General features: G+C 34.9%; 1 protein-coding gene across 11 annotated transcripts in view; it reads right to left on the bottom strand.

Annotated features, from left to right (window-relative positions):
• Positions 1-20,127, bottom strand: part of ROBO1 (roundabout guidance receptor 1) — a 1,104,762-nt gene that overhangs the window by 121,565 nt on the left and 963,070 nt on the right. For all 11 annotated transcript variants that reach the window (XM_049709943.1, XM_049709940.1, XM_049709942.1 and 8 more), the window contains one exon: positions 17,199-17,356. In XM_049709943.1, coding sequence (XP_049565900.1) covers positions 17,199-17,356 — 158 coding nt within the window. The remainder of the gene's footprint in view (positions 1-17,198; positions 17,357-20,127) is intronic.

The following is a 20,127-nucleotide window of genomic DNA, read 5'->3' as shown; positions in this document are numbered from 1 at the left end:
GAGGCAATATAAAGAGTGGTTTGGGAAGAAAATAGCCTTTGCTAGCTATCCCCCCAAAGTAAGTAAGTCGATTGATCTTTACCTCTGAAAACTCTACGTATTTCATGGTAGTATTCTGCATACATATGAGAAATTAATTTAGTTCCTAGCCATTAAAGTTAATGTATTGGTTCCTTCACAGGTCTCATGAAACGATGTCCTGCTGTTTTAAAGGTAAAAACAAAGTCTTATGGGCAATTTTCACTTTCCTACGAAACCAGGATTGCTTTTTATCACCTCTTCCAACCATCTGGCTATAATTCTGAATTTACATACAGTCACTGTTGGGACAGCCTGAAATAAAAATCTATGAAGGAATTATGACTATACTCTAGAAATAAAGTTGACAAATGCTCATCATATTTGAGGGGAGAAAAGCTCATTTTCAAACACTTGGCTCTTTTGAGTTACAAGTGGACCAGCTGAAAATACTTTTCAAATAGTAAATCTTTTTTCTTCACCATGGGTTCTTACGCTCAGTTCTTTTCTCCAATTTTGGTCCAGTGTGAGAATTTCCCTCACCACCAAACGCATTGCTCAGATAATGCCTTTTCCAGAGACACTATTTTGTTACTCTTGAAATTTAAATTCACTTATATTATGAAGAAGACATAAACCATGGCAGACAAAGTCAAACCAAGGTTGAGTATATAAGGGATTCTTGGATTCAGAAATGCAGGATGACTTTATGTAAATGAAGTACAGAAATTAACTAAGGAGAATTGCTTTATGGAAACATATTTGTAACTTGCAAAAATGAAAAAGCAATAAAAGCATTTAATACTGTTTATTAAGATTCTATACAAGTACGAAGATCCCTAAAGTAGCTACAAATTGAAATAAACACTCATTCCCATTCTGTGGTATTTTAATCTAAAAGAGTCAAAGGAGAACAAGAAGAGACTTGCAAGTGACAGGCTTAATTGATTAATCAGAGTCAAGGCTCATCAGACAGGGTCGGTCAGAGATTCAATATCCATATGGCCAGTTACTTCACTCTCTTTTATTGATCACAAGACTCTTCTGGAACCTAGCTCTCTTATTTGGCAAATGTGTGCTTCATTTCATAAGGGACAGATGATAAGATAAAAGACGATAACCCCCTCTCCTCCACCACTGCACATGGTAAATCAAATGAAAATATATCTACAAACTACCTAAGAGAAAACAAGTAGGCTAATTTACACACGTAAGGAAGAGAATAAAATCTTGGGAAGAAAGGTTTGAGCTAGGGCTTAAATGAACTCTTTTTGGTGGGTTACATTAACCTTTAGAATTATCCACATGTACTTCTATTTCCTGAGAACTAATGGTTAACTTGTGGACAAATAAATCAAAATAAGTGCATCCTGGCCCTTATAGTTCTATAGTTATCTGTGAAAACAAAAGAGAAAATGTCTACCTGAAGATTATTTCAGACACCATTTGGAATGATACTTGTTTGTGACAATCCTTCTCAGCCATAAATGGTTCAGTTCCTCAGTCAAGACAAAAACATACTGAACAGAAAATGTAGTGCAAAAAGTATTAATGCTGTTAAGGACCTCAGTGTTTTGGATTGCTCCTAACCCTAAGGCTATGAGTTGTAATATTTGAACTTTGATTTGAAATTCAGGATTTTGTGAATCCTAGGTTGCTTCCATACAAACCTAAATAGGAGGTTTCAGGACTGAGTAGAGGGAAAGGTTTTGGTGTTAGTGATATCAGTCAGTGGGAAAATGAAGGCGCAAGATAAAGTCAATACGAAACAAAAACAAACAAATAAAAAACTTGATCTTATTCTTCTTGCTTCTCTCTATATAAAATATAAGTTCTGCAATGGCAAGGAGTTTGTTGTATCTCTAGAATCTTGCTCAACACCCACATAGAAAGTACACTCTCAGATTTTTCAAGATCTGAGATGTAGGATACATGGAATTCTTTGATTTCAGTCATCATCTCTTCATAAAAAGGCTTGATATTTTAGAATTTATGTTAGAAGTACACTCTTTTCTACTGTCTTGTGGAAGACAAATTCAAATTCTGATGACTTCATACAAAAGTAATAAATACATTTAAATTTTCTAATGTTTCAGTAGGAGTTTTAAATGACTTAACAACTGGAAAAACCTGAAAAAAATTATGTCCTAAGTGTAAAATGCTTTTGGCAGTTTTTTCTACAAACACATGAAAAATACATCAGTGAACCTGTGGTAAATTTCGTAAATGTACTACTGTATTTAAACAACAATCTGGAATACCATTACTGTTGTGATTAATGAGAACCAAGACGCGGCAACATGTGCTGTGTATATGACACTGCTGCATGCATCATCTTTCATTTTTACAACAGCCTCACAGGTGAGGTATATTTTTCTATTTGGGGATGAGAAAACTAATGCTCAGAGAATATCAGAAACTTGCTCCAGATCATTTAGTAAGTGATTGGAGTTCATTCTACATAAATCCAAAGTAAAGTTTACATAGTGCACTTTCTTTGGGACAGAAAACAAGAGCTCATGTTTTCTGTGCTTCTCATGCCACAAACTGCAAATTGGCAACGTCCTGTATAGATTGCGAGAACCAACGGCTTGGCGAAGAAATAGGTGCTATTGGTGGACCTCCCTGAGTCCGTTAGATTGATGGCCTTCCATCTATTACACTCCATGTTTAAACCTGAGTGATTGGGATAGCCAATCTAATTGCCATTAATCCATCTAGCTGCCAGTGGAAAAGATGTGCATGTTTACATTTCACATATGCATGTGCTCTTTGCAGGCGAAATCTAGTTAGGTAGATATCTTAACGTTAGTTCCTATACAGAGGAATAGCTCTTCTTTCCCCATATAAATATGTACTTATTACTATGGTATATTTAAAATTTGAACAATATATGTAAGGTTTCCTAATAAAGATAAGAAAATCTGACATGATCTTTTATAAGCATGATGTATGTAGCAATATGGTGATGTGATGTATCTAGGAGAGAGAAGAGTGACACCATGAATGTTAAAAGGCAAAGAAATAATGGATTCCTTAGTAAATTACACTTTATCCACTCAAGGAGACAGAGTTCCATTATTTTCAACCAGTATTATACAGATTGAGTTCACCTGCTTTTGAAATTTTCCCATACAAGATGATGCTCTTAAAGGTGACTTAGACATGAGGCTTTTCCTAGTGTGATCAGCCTTTAAAGCTTTGTGATCACCTAGATTTGTAAGATTTAAGAAGAGAAAACCTGTGCCATCTGTTAGTAATTTTGTTAATGCACACCGGATTATTTTACAAGTGTATGATTTATCATATTATCAAATTCTTTGGGCTTAAGGAGATAAAAATTGAAGTGGTCAGATATTACCAACAGAGTATTAGTACTTTTAAAACAACTCACCTTTAGACAAAAGAAATGCAGAATCAGCATTAGATTAGAGAAGACATCAGCCTCAGCATAAGATTTGGGATTATTTTTGGAGAGAGCTTCTTTAAAAGTGACAATATGAACAAGATGGAGAAATAGATAAAACCAATTTTAGCCAATTGTAAACTATGAAAAGGAAATCCCAACCCCTTTGCTCAGATTAAAAATAATTTTAAATTTAAAGGCTTAAAATAATTTCTTTGATTTCTGCATTTTGAACTATGTTTTAAGGAAAGAATGCTGTACAATCAAATGCACTTTTGAATCTACTACTTTGCTTTTAAAGATTACAATTCATTCTTCCTGTGGTAAACAGAAAAATAAAATTATGTCTGGCCCATCATGAGCAAACACCAAAATCACAAGCATTTAGAAAAGTCAACTTTTTAAAAACAGAATTTATGAAAAAGTACTCTGATATGACATAACTTTTCTCCAAATTATAGGCAAGATTTATAAGCAAGGTTTTAAATAAATTTTAAAACTGTATCTTTAGAGAAACATTTCATCCGTGATTAATAGAACATTGAAAATAAAATAAACTGGTTGGAACACCATCCTTGAAACCATAGAAGATTGTACCTTTAATTTGGCAAACTACTTTAACCTATAATTAAACAAAGTGCTCCCAGACAGTAGTAAAATTCCACTAGTCCTTGCCTATTTGGAAAAATGTAATGGCCTGATCAAATATATCAAAGTGCTTGGAAAGTGAAGAAACCCAGCTGCTTGAGTGAACCTGCATTATAAGGAAAAAACAAATGGGACAACAACATTTGTAAGTCAGCTATCTAAGTTAATCAGCAATTCCTATTATGAGCTCTGTCTCTGACCATGTGTGTTCATTCTGTAGAGTTATAATACTTCTGGTAGTATACTGTATTGATAATTACTTTGAATTATGAACTATAACTCTTTCTTAGCTGTTTACTCTAATTTCTGAGACACTTTCTGCTTTCTGGAAGATCTCCTCTGACTGAAGGATCATGGATGCTGAACAGCAGTATATATTCACAGCAGGTTTTGGCCCAGTGAATTTCAGGAGTTGGCAGAATTCCATACCGAAGGTGGCTTAGGCAGATCTGCCAGGCACTCCTGAAACTAACATTTGGGTGGGACTAGATTTTGGGAAAATATTCAAAACTGTTTTGGAGGAAACATATTTGGAAAAAAAATTCAGAAGGCCAGAATCATCTTGAGAGATTTAAAAGAGTACTGACAGTCAACATTAATACAAAACTGGATAAAAAAAATCTACATTGTACAATACCAAACTGTTCAAGAGTATTCTGATTTTTCACATATGTTAGGACTTTTACTCATATGGAAGCTCACTACACTTCTCAGAGGAAAATTCAAAGTTGAATTATAGTATATTGTTTCCTGAAGTCACCAAAAATTATTTGTTAAACTAGACAATATTTTATCTGGCACTCTTTAGCCTCTGCTACTTTATCTCTGCATCCAACCGTACTTGCACCCTCTCTGCGGTACTTGAGTCATTTTATATGGACTTACAAGGATTTTATTAGGAATTACAACTAGGTGTCTCAAGGGACCCAGACAAAAATGGGCACGCAGACTATAAATTACAGAGGCCCCTAAAAGTATATGGCATCCAGAAGGAGACTCATATATTTGTACACTTAAAAAAAACTGATTGAAACAGGATATACCATTTTTATCAGCGTTTTTTGTTTGCTTGCTTTGTTTTGTCCACTAAAAAATACAAAAGGGTTCTTTTTCATTCTGAACTTAAAAATCTCTGGTCTCTTACCTCTCCAAGTTATTAATATCAATGCAGAATGAACATTAACTGAAAATCATGACAGCACTACTTAAAATAACACCTTACAATAAGGCAGTTATTGTGAGTCTTCAAAACACTCTCACTGCTCTGGTTTGAGTCTCATTATGAGACTAATAAATAGGGAAGATATTATTAGCTTAGTATGTTCAACAATTAAAGGATGTGACCAAGGTCTAGTTATTAATGCAGTTTCAAAAAAGGAGCTTCAGACTTTCCCAAGATGGCCATAAGTTAACCTTAACTTAGTATTTAAATTGCTGTAATTTATTTTTATTTATTGGATGAAATCCTGAGGCAATCTCAGATAATCAATCACTTAAGATGAATTTAGATATGTTCTTAAAAACATAATTGATAAAGCAAAAATGCATACAGAATTATTAATCAGCGTGACACAAGGCCATGTCTGTACCCAGTGGATAAATAATTGAAACTAATAAGGGAAAATATAGAAAATAATACTTTCTTTTTTTCTTTATTTATTTTTCTTTATTTATTCATTTATTTATTCTTGGCTGCATTGGGTCTTCGTTGCTGAGCGCAGGCTGTTCTCTACTTGTGGCAAGCAGGGGCTACTCTTCATTGCGGTGCCTGGGCTTCTCATTGCAGTGGCTTCTCTTATTGCAGAGCACGGGCTCTAGGCACGTGCGCTCAGTAGTTGCAGCACACGGGCTCTGGAGCGCAGGCTCAGCAGTTGTGGAGCACAGGATTAGTTGCTCCGTGGCATGTGGGATCTTCCCGGACCAGGGCTCAAACCCATGTCCCCTGCACTGGCAGGAGGATTCTTAACCACTGTGCCACCAGGGAAGCCCAAAATAATACTTTCTATAACTAGTACTAAGATAAGAAATACTGAATTTAGGACCAAAACAAGTAGCAAAATTGTATGAAATGAGTCCAGTAAAACACTTTACCTGTGGATTTTTTGTTAGGAAACATCTTAAATTTAAGTGTTGTTTGAGAAGGGGTGATCAGGTCTAGTTCGTCATGGGAAAATCAGAACAGGCATTGAGAGGTCTGGCTCTTATTCCTGACTCATGATACAGATCCATTAAGTGACTCAGGGCAAATCTACTCCCCTGGCTTCCCTTTCTTTCTTAAAAATGAAGGGACTTGCCTATTTACCATCTCTCCTCAGCTCCATCTCTAAGATTCTGTAAGTATCTGTAAGTCACACTTACAGAAATATATTTACTCACATAATTAACCTGTATAATATCTATTCCTTCTCTTGCTGATAAGGCAGTGAAAAAAATGTGCTTTAGAAAAAACTAAATGGTATGGATGATACATCCTTTCCAATTTATAAGGGAATAAGAAAGTAAATATATAAGTGCATATGGAAATAGAATCAAGTATGTTCATATTAGCAACTTTTCAGTTCTGAGTATACTAGAAGACATTATTATGATTTATATTTCATTCATTTAATATTTGCTCAAGAAATATGTATTGAGCTCCAACCACAAGACAGAGGGAATACGGCTGGCCTTTATGTGTCATGTATATTCAATGAGTAATATATAAGTAATGATTTGCAATAGATTAAAAGAGAAATATTTAGCAAAAGGAAAAGGAACAGATAATAGGAAGTCAAATCTAGTGTGGAAGTGCAGAGTAGAGTTTTGCAGAAGGCTCCTCTGAAGAACTTGCCTTTACGTTGGAACTTGAAAATGAGTGAGCTAGACAAAGACGGTGTAGGTGTCAAAACATTCCAGGCAGAGGGAATTGGATACGCAAAGACTTTCATAATTCGGTACTGCAAACTCTTAGTATCCAAGCTTTTAAATGCACGTCTAACACACAAATAATTAAAATCTAGAGAGCAATAATCAAATAAATACTCACTGGAATTATGTTTAGAACTATATTGTCATCTAAACTAATTTGTGTGCGAGAACTGAGAAGGCCTTAGTTTATTAAAATCCTTTCAAAAGAGTACTTGGGCTTCACAGGTAGGCCTGAGATGCTTGGCTTTCTCTTTTCTAGTTTCAACATCCAAACAGGATGAGTGTATGTTTAATTATTTAAATAGAATTACAAGTTTCTGGAAAGGTTCAGGATGTTCCTTAGGAAGATAAACCAGCCTTTCTCAACCGGTGAACCTCAACTGAATCACAGCATTTCTCAATTCCCCTGAGAATTGTACACAACTAGGACTGTTCTAGATACACGGGAGAAAAGTCAATCTATTACACAGAGTGGATGCCTTAGGGCATTAGGGCTTAATTCTCTTGTGGAACCCCCAGTTGATTATTGCATTTCACAGTAGGGGTGAACATAGGATTTTAAATTAGTTTCTTAATATCAATATTAGTCTGAAAACTTTACTTACTCATAATATTCACCTGCACTAAATACTCATGGTGATTCTGTAGAAACTGATTTTCTCACAGTTGTAAATCAGTATAAATAGAAATTTAGATGAGACAAATGCTGGGTCTGTTTTTATATACATATATGGTCTTCTTGTTAATTCAGAAAAGTTGAAATTGCTGTGGCATAAACAATTTCTGATCTTCCTTTTCCATCAAGTTATTGATTGCTAAATTTATCCAGAGTTCAGGCAGGTACAACAATAATCACCAGAATACTGATTACTAATATGTACAGAGTGTGTCACCATTTAAAATGACATATAACATGTATTTCCTCACTGGATTCCCACAAGGACACTGTAAACCAATATAGGTATTATTAGACAATTAATTTCACAGATGGATATGATGAAATTTATAGAGATCAAACGTCCATAAAATCATGCATATAGGTTTTAAAACATTGTCTTACAATATATGAAACTGTTTAATTTTACTAATACTGTATTTCAATGACTAAATTTGAAAATTAAGTATGACAGGATATAAATTTACTTTTTAACTCATTTCTTCAGTCTCATGATTCATATTATAGATTCATATTAACTTATATTTAAATCATGAATAAAATTTTTATTCTTTAAAAAAGAGTTTTTATTCTTTAAAACATCATGAATAAAATTTTTATTCTTTAAAAAAGATGATATATAATGTGCATGACTCTTTATGTAAGATGGGCAGAAAAAATTTCTGGTTCAATATACCAGTTTCCTTTGACCTTCACACAACAGAACTACATATTTATTTTTCAGGAACACAAATTTAACTTCTCAGGGAAAAGGGGCTCTATGACATCAGCTGCATTAAGCATGTTGATTTCCTGTAGGGGAGCAGAGGGGAAAAGGAAGCAATGGACATTGAACAATGAAAGAAGTTGGAAGACCAGAGGAAAGCACTAATCGAAGGAAGGGAGGAGAAGCAGATGGCTTAGGAAGGAGACATGTGGGAATTGGGGGGAAAGGAAGTAATTGGCAAGGAGAGGGCTGAATGCCAAATTTATGAAGGATCTGGAGGACACTGGGGATTTGGATGGGATGTGAGTCAGCTGCTTTTTACCAAAATATCACACCAACAAGGGAAATCAAAGAAGCCTACAAAGACACACAGGAAGCAGAAAAGGACTTGAAAAAGAACTGATGACATATTGCATTCTAACAGTTGTACCCCTTAGCATGAGGAATGGGAGGTGTTAAATCATTTTTTATGTATAACTGAATTTTTCTCCTAACTTCACTAATGATTTTCAAGTCTTTAACTTGCTTATGAAAGAAATGACATAGATACAACTCTTCTATTTAAACTACATTTTATTTACCTTGTATGAATGAGATTTATCATTCATATATAAATCAATTCATTTAAACCATCTAGGCTTAGGGTGACCAACTGTCTCAGTTTTCCCAGAACCGAGGGTTATTTTTCTGGGACTAGGGGTTTTCAGTGCTAACACCAGGACAGTTCCCTGCAAACCAGGATGGCTGGTCATCCCATCTAAGTAAAAACCTTAAGAAAAGGCTACTAAATTAACCTTTGCTCATCGTGTTAAAACACATAGATGCTGTGAAATTTTTTCCGCATTTTCAAAGAAGAATGAATAAAGTCTCAATATGGTTATTTGATAAGTAGATGAAATTGACAATAAAATGGTTTCTGGACTATGGATTTGATAGAAATAAATAGCTTATAATGAAAGTATTTCTTTATAATCTAAGTTATTTTTTCTATTAAGTAACAAGAAAATCTATGAGACATATAAAACATTTTGTAGCATGCTGCTTTGAAGACAGGTAGGAAAAAAATTAAAAATTCAAGACACAGCTTATCTCAAAGAATAATACAAGTCATTCAAAAATGTTTATGTCACAAAGCCACATACAAAAAAGATGGGAAAAGCATGCATTGTTCATCTCTAAATTCTAGCTTAGAAGCTAAGAATTTAGGGCTTCCCTTTGGTGCAGTGGTTAAGGATCCACCTGCCAATGCAGGGGACACGGGTTCAAGCCCTGGTCCAGGAAAATCCCACATACCATGGAGCAACTAAGCCTGTGCGCCACAACTACTGAGCCTACACTCTAGAGCCTGCACGCCACAACTACTGAAGCCCGTGCACCTAGAGCCCGTGCTCCACAACAAGAGAAGCCACCGCAATGAGAAGCCCACGCACCGCAACGAAGAGTAGCCCCCGCTCACCGCAACTAGAGAAAGCCCGCACACAGCAACGAAGACCCAACACAGCCAAAAATAAAAATTTTTTTAAAAAGCTGAGTTTCGAACATGAAAAGAATGTCTTTTAAGCTCTTCTTTTAAATACTAAAATGAAATAATTCAGGATAAATGACGGTGAAAGGTTACTTTGAAGAAACTTACTCTGGAATTTCAGAATTGAGTCCAGGCAGATCTTACCATTTACATTGTACTGTTACTATATTAGTTTTTACAATATTTTATTGTATTTATATGAAATTGTGAAGCTACTAAATCAATATTTTCTTTGACTTAATTATCCATTTATTTATATAATGTCTCATAATTGCTTAATTTTTCAGCAATAACTTTTGACGTGTGTACAGCTGATGGTATTAGAACCTAGCTAATCCACAATTTGGACAATTAACTATAAAGTACAGTCAGTTAAGTCATTCTCTGACTCATTCCCTTTTAATATAAGTCCTTCTTTCCCTAAATGCCAAATGGCAAACAGTCATTTATCATCCTCTTTAGATAATCTCCTAAAATCTTTTGAGGTAAGACCTCTAGTGTCCAGAATAAATAATTTTAGTTTATCTAAACTATAATCTTTGGTCGAACTTGACCATTTCTGTGCCATAGTTTGTGAAACTACCAAACTTCAAATTTTATAGATCTTTTTTATATTACAGTTTTTATTACTTGACATAATATGGACTAATTCTCAAATATACCAAGCTTAGTTTCAAAACCACTATAACCTCCACTGTGTGAACTAATCTCTCCAGACCCTTACAAACTCAAAGGCAATATTTCACAACGGAAACTAAGAGTTACGGCCATTCTGAGTTGAAATTTGCATTGATAGCAAATCAGAGTCTTTAATATATGTAGCAAAATCTATAGGACCTATAGAAAATGTTGTCAGTAAAACAAAAAGCAGGTGTCCCTGCAGTCAACTGGAGTTAACCACTGCACTAGTGAAATTTTAGTATCTGTGTGACAGGGTCAGGATAAAATGGGTCAATATATATAAAGTGCTTAGAATAGGACCTGGCACATAGTAAGTGCTACATTAAGGGTTTAATATCAATATCCTCTTCCTCCTCCTCTTATCCATAAGACTGAATTGACAGGTATAAGTGTGCCATAACGGAAAGAAAACAGCTTATTCATTGAGTTTTAAAGGGGATTAAATGAGATAATATTAAGTTTCTGGTACATGACAGGTGCTCAATACACAATAGCTATTGTTATTACTATGGTAGAGTAGTAAACTATTGGTGTCCCTACAACAACCATTTCTAAAACTCCACACATTTGTTGGAAAAACTTCAGATTGAAAAAAATAGAGTGGTGTTTTTTCAGTTTGTTTTCATGATAGACTTAAGCACAAGAGCTGTAATATTCCAGAAGAGCTGTAACATAAATATTTATTGCATATTTACTATGTCCCATGTACTGAGGATTTACTATTATTCCTATAACTATTAATTTATCAATCCAAGTCCAAAGATTTAATTCCCAGTCATAAATCATCAGATCTCATATACAAATACATATAACTGTCATTTCGTTTTGTTAAAATAATGGTATCAATTTGCTTTACCAATTTATCATATGTTGAAGTAAACCATATAGTTGATCTTGTCTCATTAGTACCACCTAGGTACTATTGGATACCTTAATACACTTAACTTATGAATACATTTGTTTTTATGCTTATAAATGAATTAAGTAAGTTTTATTTAAATCTTCCGTGAGAGATGGGCTATTTCCTTCTGTCTTTATGCCTGCAATTCCTGTAGCTACCACCAGGAGCATTTTCTTTTTGTAGAGAGCCAATACAAAAGATATGGGGGGGGGCTTCCCTGGTGGAGCGGTGGTTGAGAGTCCGCCTGCTGATGCAGGGGACGTGGGTTCGTGCCCTGGTCCGGGAGGATCCTGCGTGCCGTGGAGCGGCTGGGCCCGTAAGCCATGGCCGCTGGACCTGCGCGTCCGGAGCCTGTGCTCCGCAGCAGGAGGGGCCGCGGCAGTGAGAGGCCCGCGTACCGCAAAAAAAAAAAAAAAAAAAAAAAAAAAAAAGATACGGGAAACTGATGCCTCAGACATTCTGCAATTGTGTGACCACCCCAAAAGTAGCCTGATTTTTAACACACTTAACTTTTCGCCAAGGTAACAATATTAAAACTACCCAGGTCTACAAATATAAAATAAATGGCAAATTTTTTAATAAGCTTAATACCATTTCACAATGTTTTGACATTAGTAAATTTCTCTTCTCTCTTTATCAATGATGATTGACTCCATTCAAAAACCCAAAATCATGCTAAAATTTTTCTTGGGCATTTTTGGGTCTAGTTGTCAGCTTTCATTCAACATAATTCTGTAATTGACAATCTTTATACATACTTTAGATCTGTAATCTAGGAAATTATTTGCAATATGTACTTTCAACTGTATTTATCTTTTTCTTTAATTCAAGGGCAATTTTAGTTTTTTAACTGAACACAAATTTTTTTCTCAATATTTGGTATTAGTTGTTTTCTCCAACCTTAACATTCTCAGTTTTTCACTCATACAAAATAATCTTGACTTTAAGTACAATATTTCCAAAATGTAATGAAATAAACTCTATATATCATTTTTTATAAAGTACATCGAAATGTTATTCTACATCAAAAAGAAGTCTTTGGTCCTCTGATTCATCTCTATGAGAAAAATTCATTTATTAATAATAATGGTTATGACTATGTCTCAGACATATGAAGTAAACCTATTTAATCCAGCCTGCCAGTTAAACTACTTATATTCTCATGCTAAATACACTAAGGTTTAGAAAAAAAGAACGAACACTAGAGACAAACATCATCTAAGGCGTCCTTCAAATTATTCTAAGAAATACACACCAAAAAAGTTCTAAAAGATTCTCCTCTCAGGCAGGAAAATAAGAAAATGCTTTTTATATTTTCCTGCATTATAATCATCATAGATCTAAAATTTGGCTTAGAATACAGGTCAGTGTAAAAAGAAGTGACTTAAGAACATCAAAAAAATACAGGTGCAGCTACAATTCAATTACATATTTTCCTTTTTTGTAGGGTGTGGCTTTGTTCTCACAGCTGGGAAAGTTGTACTATACATTTTCAACAAAGAAAGCCACCACATCAAAGAACTCTAGAAATTCCTATAGCCAAAACTGTAGCAATAACCATGCAATCTTCACTTGTCTTTCATAAAGATATTATGTGCTTTAATCTCTTGTTTGTCTGTACTCAACACATTTGGCAAAGTACTTTAACAATAGAAACGAAAACAGTCATTCAAAAACAAAGCTCAGGAAAGAAGAATCACATAAAATATCTAATAACCAACTTCTCTTAAGAATTTACTTTGAATTTTTGAAAAAAAAATTAGAAATAACATCAGGCATTCTGTTTCTGTTTTAAGTTTTTGTTTTAATTACTCAATTTTAGTTTTGCCTAAAGGAAGAAATACAACAAAAACAATTATGATTTAAATAAGAGCAGTAATTTTGTATCCAAACTGCTGGTTTTTAATCTATTCATTTCCCTGCATGTATAGATGTGTTTTACCTCCAGTGTTTTATCAGTTTAACAGTCATAATTTACACAAAACACACAGATGGTCTTAGAAACAGTAAAAGTTTCAGACATTACAACTTCCTGGCATACGGAACACTATCATGGATCATCATTTTGACAGCATTTAAATGATTTTAAAATTATTTATACATTAACATCTTGGCATCGTTTCATTGTCTATACAATTCTAACGTGTCTGATTTCAATCTTTCCAATTTCTCTTGTACCAGTTCAGTGAGTTTTAACCCCACTCCCTGAAACTGCTCTTGTCAAGGTCATTAATGACTGACCAAGTTGTCAATTCCAGTGGTCAGTTCTCAATCCTTACATTACTTGATCTACTGGCTGCAATTGTTTCAGTCATTGCCACGTCCTTAAAGCACTATCTTCAGTTGGCTGCCCTTCTAGTTTTCCTCCTTTCTTTCTGACTGCTCCCTTTCAGTCTCCACTGCTCTTTTGCCTCTTCCCCCCCACCCCCAGAGCTAAAGACTGGATCTCTCTTCCTTTCTATGTATAGTCACTCCCTTGGTGATTTCAGTCTCCTGTTTTTAAATAATATGTACATGCTGATGACTCCCATATTCATTAAGATAGGCTACATTAGTCTGTGCTAGAAAATTCTCTATGATTTAATACAACAAAAATTTCTCATTCATTCTACATGTCCACCATGGGAAGACAGAGGTATGGGGTGGAAAGTTCTACTACACCTAACTCAGGGACCCAGGCTCTTTGGGTGTCCTGGAACATGTGTCCTCCTTGGTTGCCACCTGATAAAGAGAGAGAGCGCTGGAAGCTCACCCACTAGTATTTAACGTCTTTAATTTTCACTCATGGCTCATGAAGCTGAACCAGTGAAATTGCCCCGTGACAAGGAAGCTGGGAAGTGTTTCATCTGCCCAGAAGGAAGGGAGGACTGTATGGTAATGAGTACTTGTTATGTCTACCACAACTCAAATTTTTCTCCAGCCTCAACCTCAACTCTGAATTTCTGACTCATGTTTCCAACTGCCTATTTGACACTTATACTTGTATATCTAATAAGAATTTCAAAATTACAGTGTCTAAAACTGAGTTCCTGATACTTCCCATCCCAAATCTTCCCTTTTTACAATTAATGGCATCTCGACCTTTTCAGTTGCTCAGACCAATGGATTAAGGTAATCCTTCTCTTTTTCTCACAAGCCACATCCAATCTCTTAGCAAATTCTGTCTCCAATTGCTTCACAGCAGATCCAGAATATAACCTCTCCTCTTCAAACTACCTCCTAAGAGAGTGGTCCAAACCACCGTTTCCCCTTTGCCTGGATTACTGCAAAAACTCCCACTGTGCTCTCCACGTCAGCTATTATCGCCCTTCACTGTGTACTGCAGAGCATGGAGGACTCTGCTGAGAAAACTCTGATGCTTTACACCTTGCTTTGAGGAAAAGCCAAACTATTTACAATATCTACTACGTCCTAGACAGTCTGGCTAGTTTTGGGGGTTTTAAAAAAAAATTTATTGGAGTACAGTTGATTTACAATGTTGTGTTAGTTTCTTCTGTACAGCACAGTGAATCAGTTATACATTTACACATATCCACTCTTTTTTAGACTCTTTTCCCATATAGGTCATTACAGAGTATTGAGTAGTGTTCCCTGTGCTATACAGTAGGTCCTTATAAGTCATCTATTTCATATATAGTAGTGTGCATATGTCAATCCCAATCTCCCAATTTCTCCCTCCCCACCTTTCCCCCCGGTAACCATAAGATTGTTTTCTACATCTGTGACTCTATTTCTGTTTTGTAAATAAGTTCACTTGTACCATTCTTTTAGATTCCACATGTAAGCGGTATCATACGATATTTGTCCTTCTCTGTCTGACTCACTTCACTGAGTATGACAGTCTCTAGGTCCATCCATGTTGCTCCAGATGTCATTGTTTTGTTCTTTCTTGTGGCTGAATACCGTCTGGCTAGCTGTCACCCCGATGCTATCTCCAGCAAATCTCCCCTTGCTCACTCTGCTACTCTGCTCCATCCACACTGCCCATTCTGCCTGTTTTTATTTTTTGAATGGTAGAGGTACACCCTGCCTTAGGGTCTTTGAACTTACTATTTTGTGTGAACACTCTTTATCCAGATACCTATCTAGTTCCTTCCCTTAATTTTTTCACATCTTTATGTGGAGCATTTCTGGTCATTTCTATTTAAAATTGGAATTCTACCCCAATCTTTATTAATCTATCACTTCATTACTTTTTATAGGACTTATTATAGTCTAATATACTATATGTTATACTATCTATTTTGGTTTTATCTGTATAATTAACCACAGAATATAAACTCCAGAAGGGCATTCACTGATTTTTGTTTAATGCTGCATCTCCAATGCTGAGAATTTTATCATTAATTTGTATTAAACACAAATAGGTAATCGGGAAAGACATGAGGGAGGAGATGGATAATAATGGTTTCAATGAGTTTGAATTATTAGGGTAGGAAAACGTAAATTACAGATAATGGTCATCAAATGACTTAAAATAGTTTTTAAAGGGGAAAATATTATCTTAATTGTGCATAAGTCTAAAAGGAATCTGTTATCACTAACAGGAGAAGCATTTGGTCCCAGAATCTCTACTCCTCTGCTCCCTTAACTCTATTTCCCCGAGTCAATATTTCCAAATATAGTTCACTTTGCTATGTGGCTCGTCAGCATCTCCTAAAAGTACAGCTAGGTCCTTCTCACTCCAATTCCTAGAATTAATCATTTGACAGACTCATTCTAATTCGGATCAATGCAGGAAAAATGCTTGATTTTCTTTCAAGGTCTCTAAATCCCTGTCCACCACAACCTTCTCTCTTTTTTTTTTTTTTTCCTCACTATTTAATTTTCATGCTAATCTGCTAGCTGGTTATTCAGAAACAGTGCAAGCATTTATTAGGATTATGTGGTCTGTGTTATAATTTTGTTCTTCTACAACTTTAGCAGTGACCTTTGCCTTACACACACATTCTCCTGGGAAACATTAAATCTTGGCTCATAAATTCACAATAGATAGACAGTATGTGCAGAACAAAGAAAACAGAAAAGGGGAATGTTGTACAATCATAGAATCAATGAGAGCTGGTTTACTCAGGTACTTTAGTTAACACCTTACAAGATAGAAAAAGCAAAGAAGCCTCATAGAATCGCTGCTGTCAGAAGAAAACGCATCATTACTTACTACAGACAGCATACTTCTCTACTCATATCACAGCAGAAATTTGAAATCCAGTAATCTAGTCACACTATTTCATTCTGGAATGAGATCAATCCATCATTAACCATCATTCAGAATGAGATCTGATTTTTCAGAAATGATATCAAACTCTACAGAACAGAAAATCAATTTAAAAAGGAGAAAGAGATAAAAATTCTGAAGGGATTTCCTTCTGGAAATATACTGTATTTCTGAATTCTATTTATAATTTTTTTACTATACCATCTAGAAATGTGATATGCCCTGAGTGATGCAAATAATTATGTCATACACAAAAGTGTGAACTCTAAGACATTGACATAGAAATTAAAGTCTTCTTTTACTGAATAGCAAACTAAACAACATGCATTTTCCTCACTTATTTTTATGTCAACACAAGGAGAACTGAAATATATTTATTTTAAAAGAAGAATTGAAAATGGGAGTTAATGCAATCCTGTATTTGAAAGCACCTACTTTTTTCTCTTTTTCTTTCGTGAAGATATACACAGTTGGATTTCTAAATGTCCCCCACCGCTGGCTTAAATACTTACAGTTATTCTTTCATCTTTATCATCCAGCGGAGAGCCATCTTTCCTCCACGAAATGGTGGGCTCTGGATGGCCTCGTGGAGGCTGGCATTCCATCACTGCAGGCTCTCCCACAGCCACCATGACATCGGAAGGGTTTTGTCGGAAGTCATCCCGTAGTACTGCAGGCACAAGATTAAATCATTACACTCAACGGTGAAATATACAGTCCTTATCTCTGAACTTCAGCAAAGGAGACATTTATTATAGTAAACGACTACTAACAGCTATCTCAGTACATCTTGGAAAATCTATATCTACTTACAGACATATGCAATTTAATAATGATATCTGGCCTTAAGCACACGACAGGGATAATTTGATATTCTTCACAGGCCAGTGGGCAAGTGTTTTTTGCTGCCTAGTGCCCTCACAGTTAGCATTTGGCTTATCTCTAACTTGCACTTCTCTGTCTTCTGCCTACAGTTTCTCATCCATGTGCTAATGAACATAACCAAACCCTCCTTTTACTTACAAGACACGTTGGGATGATGCTTTCTGTTATTAAATGGATTACACATGCATACAAGCAAAAATATTAAAGTAAAAATAGGGCTTCCCTGGTGGTGCAGTGGTTGGGGGTCCGCCTGCCGATGCAGGGGACGCGTGTTCGTGCCCAGTCCAGAAAGATCCCACATGCCGCGGAGCGGCTGGGCCCGTGAGCCATGGCCGCTGGGCCTGCGCGTCTGGAGCCTGTGCTCCGCAACGGGAGAGGTTACAGCAGTGAGAGGCCCGCGTACCACAAAAAAAAAAAAAAAAAAAAAAAAAATATATATATATATATATATATATATATATACTTCCAAGCATGCATTTGACTGAGGTATTTTAAAGATATTTCAAACTAGTGTATAACAGTATATAGTCACTATAATTTAAATATGTCCATTACAAAAACTTTAGACATACTTGCAAAGTGACTAAATTCAAAACACTGTCTGTTTTTCCATTATCACTGAGTGAGGGGCAGTGTTAAAAGGCACCAGTGATGATGACAGCATTGCTACCAACCATGTCACTTTGTATGTTCTGTACTTTCTATTTTTTGTGGATTTGGTGAGGAGTACACATTACTTCATTTAAATCTCAAACCTGCTCAGAATAAGAGATATTATTAACCCCATTTATATCATTAAACATAATTTTTTAGAGGAGGAAACAATTCATTACTATAATCCTAACGGGATACTAATATAATACTAACATACTGTGAACCAGTATTATTCACTTTGCGATTATTGCAATAAAATGTAGAAAATAAATCAAACATGTATTTCGAAAATAGTTAATACAGTATAATTGTCTTCAGTATTTTGTTAACACCAAGAAATCATGAATTATTTGGCATCAATCAGCCTTAAATCACAGCTCTGTTGTTTACGAGGTAGGTAATCTCGAACACATTACTTAATACCTCTGTTTCCATATTTACAAAGCAGGAATGGAAATACACACTTCAATACAAAAATCTAAAAATGTTAGTTACCTTTCTCCCACCCCATTTTCCCCCAGTGTGTAATAAAAGGTGAACAATTTTAGTAATCTAATTTGATACTTAATATGCTCATTGGTATGTTAAGTGCACAGATTCGAAGTGATAAATATTTATCTTTAAAAATCTATTGAATTAAATATTTGATACTACAATTTTGTACTGGAATGAATGTCTTTCCATTTCAATGGCATTTAAAAATACTGTCATGGATGAAGTACTACAATGAAAAAAAAACTTACGATTTCAAAAGTCACTCTTAAATTTTGGTTTCAAAACCCCAAATAAGCTTAGAGACTTACAAAATACTATACTTTTCTCTTACAATTCTCCACTTTTCCTTCCTCTATGCCAGCTAAGTGTGTGCATACATCTGAGTAAGCCTTAATATCCACTCAACAAAACCACTTTTTAATCTACATATTACAACAACTTGGGCACAATATGACAGTATTAACACTTGGAAAATACCGCTTCAAACAGGAGATGTCTGTCCTCATTTTTGGAAAGAACAGTAAAAGGAAAAAGCAAAGTAAATATGATCACACCACACTGTTGTAAGTCTAAGTCCATAGACACACTATTTACTAATAAAATACACAGACACAAAGATAAGCCTTGCTGAACTGAAAACTGCAGCTACTGTTAGCACATTATAAAAGAACAGAGTACGAAGACTTCCACTATTTATGAATTTACACTACTATTAGGTATTAAGAATACACCACAAATAAAATGTAAGGTTTATAGAAAAAGCAAATGAATTGACCTTAACAAACAGTATGTGCTTTTGCTAGATCACATTATTAATCTAAGATAACACCTCTGAAAATTTTTAACACCCTCGAAACATGCAGAAGTGAAATACTTTTCAAATTAAAATAAATAATTTGCACCACTGTTCTGTTTGGTGAGCTTAAAACCAACTTGGTAACACTATATCTTATTTACAAATTGAGATATCTCAAATAAACCAATGAAGAATAAAATGTCTTTCAAAAATATCAAAGGTCTAAGTCAGATAAATCAAGGGTTTTCTTTTTTCTTTTCCATTTACTATGTTATTTGGGTTTTTACAGCATATAATGAAAAGCTAACAAAATGTAATCCATTAAAGATTGTTGCTTAGATAATGTTCATGTAATTATTTTTGCAGCTGTGAAACACAGAACTCTAGCATTGCTTATGGTGACAGGCAACCTTGCATAAAGTTATGAATTTAAGATTTTTTTCTCTCTTCTATAAAAGCAACTTTTTTTCTTACTTGCCTTGAACATTTCCTTTTGGGGAAAAAACAGTATGTGTCACATTATAAAATGATATGAACTTCTGGTTAAACTATCCAATTTTTTTAATTCATACGTATATTTAAGAAATTAAAATAAAAATTGAATTCAAATG

The sequence above is a fragment of the Orcinus orca genome, chromosome 5 (assembly GCF_937001465.1).
Source record: "Orcinus orca chromosome 5, mOrcOrc1.1, whole genome shotgun sequence".
Classification (NCBI taxonomy): Eukaryota; Metazoa; Chordata; class Mammalia; order Artiodactyla; family Delphinidae; genus Orcinus; species Orcinus orca.
The sequence above is the reverse complement of the archived record's forward strand: the minus strand, read 5'-3'. Positions and strand labels throughout refer to the sequence as shown.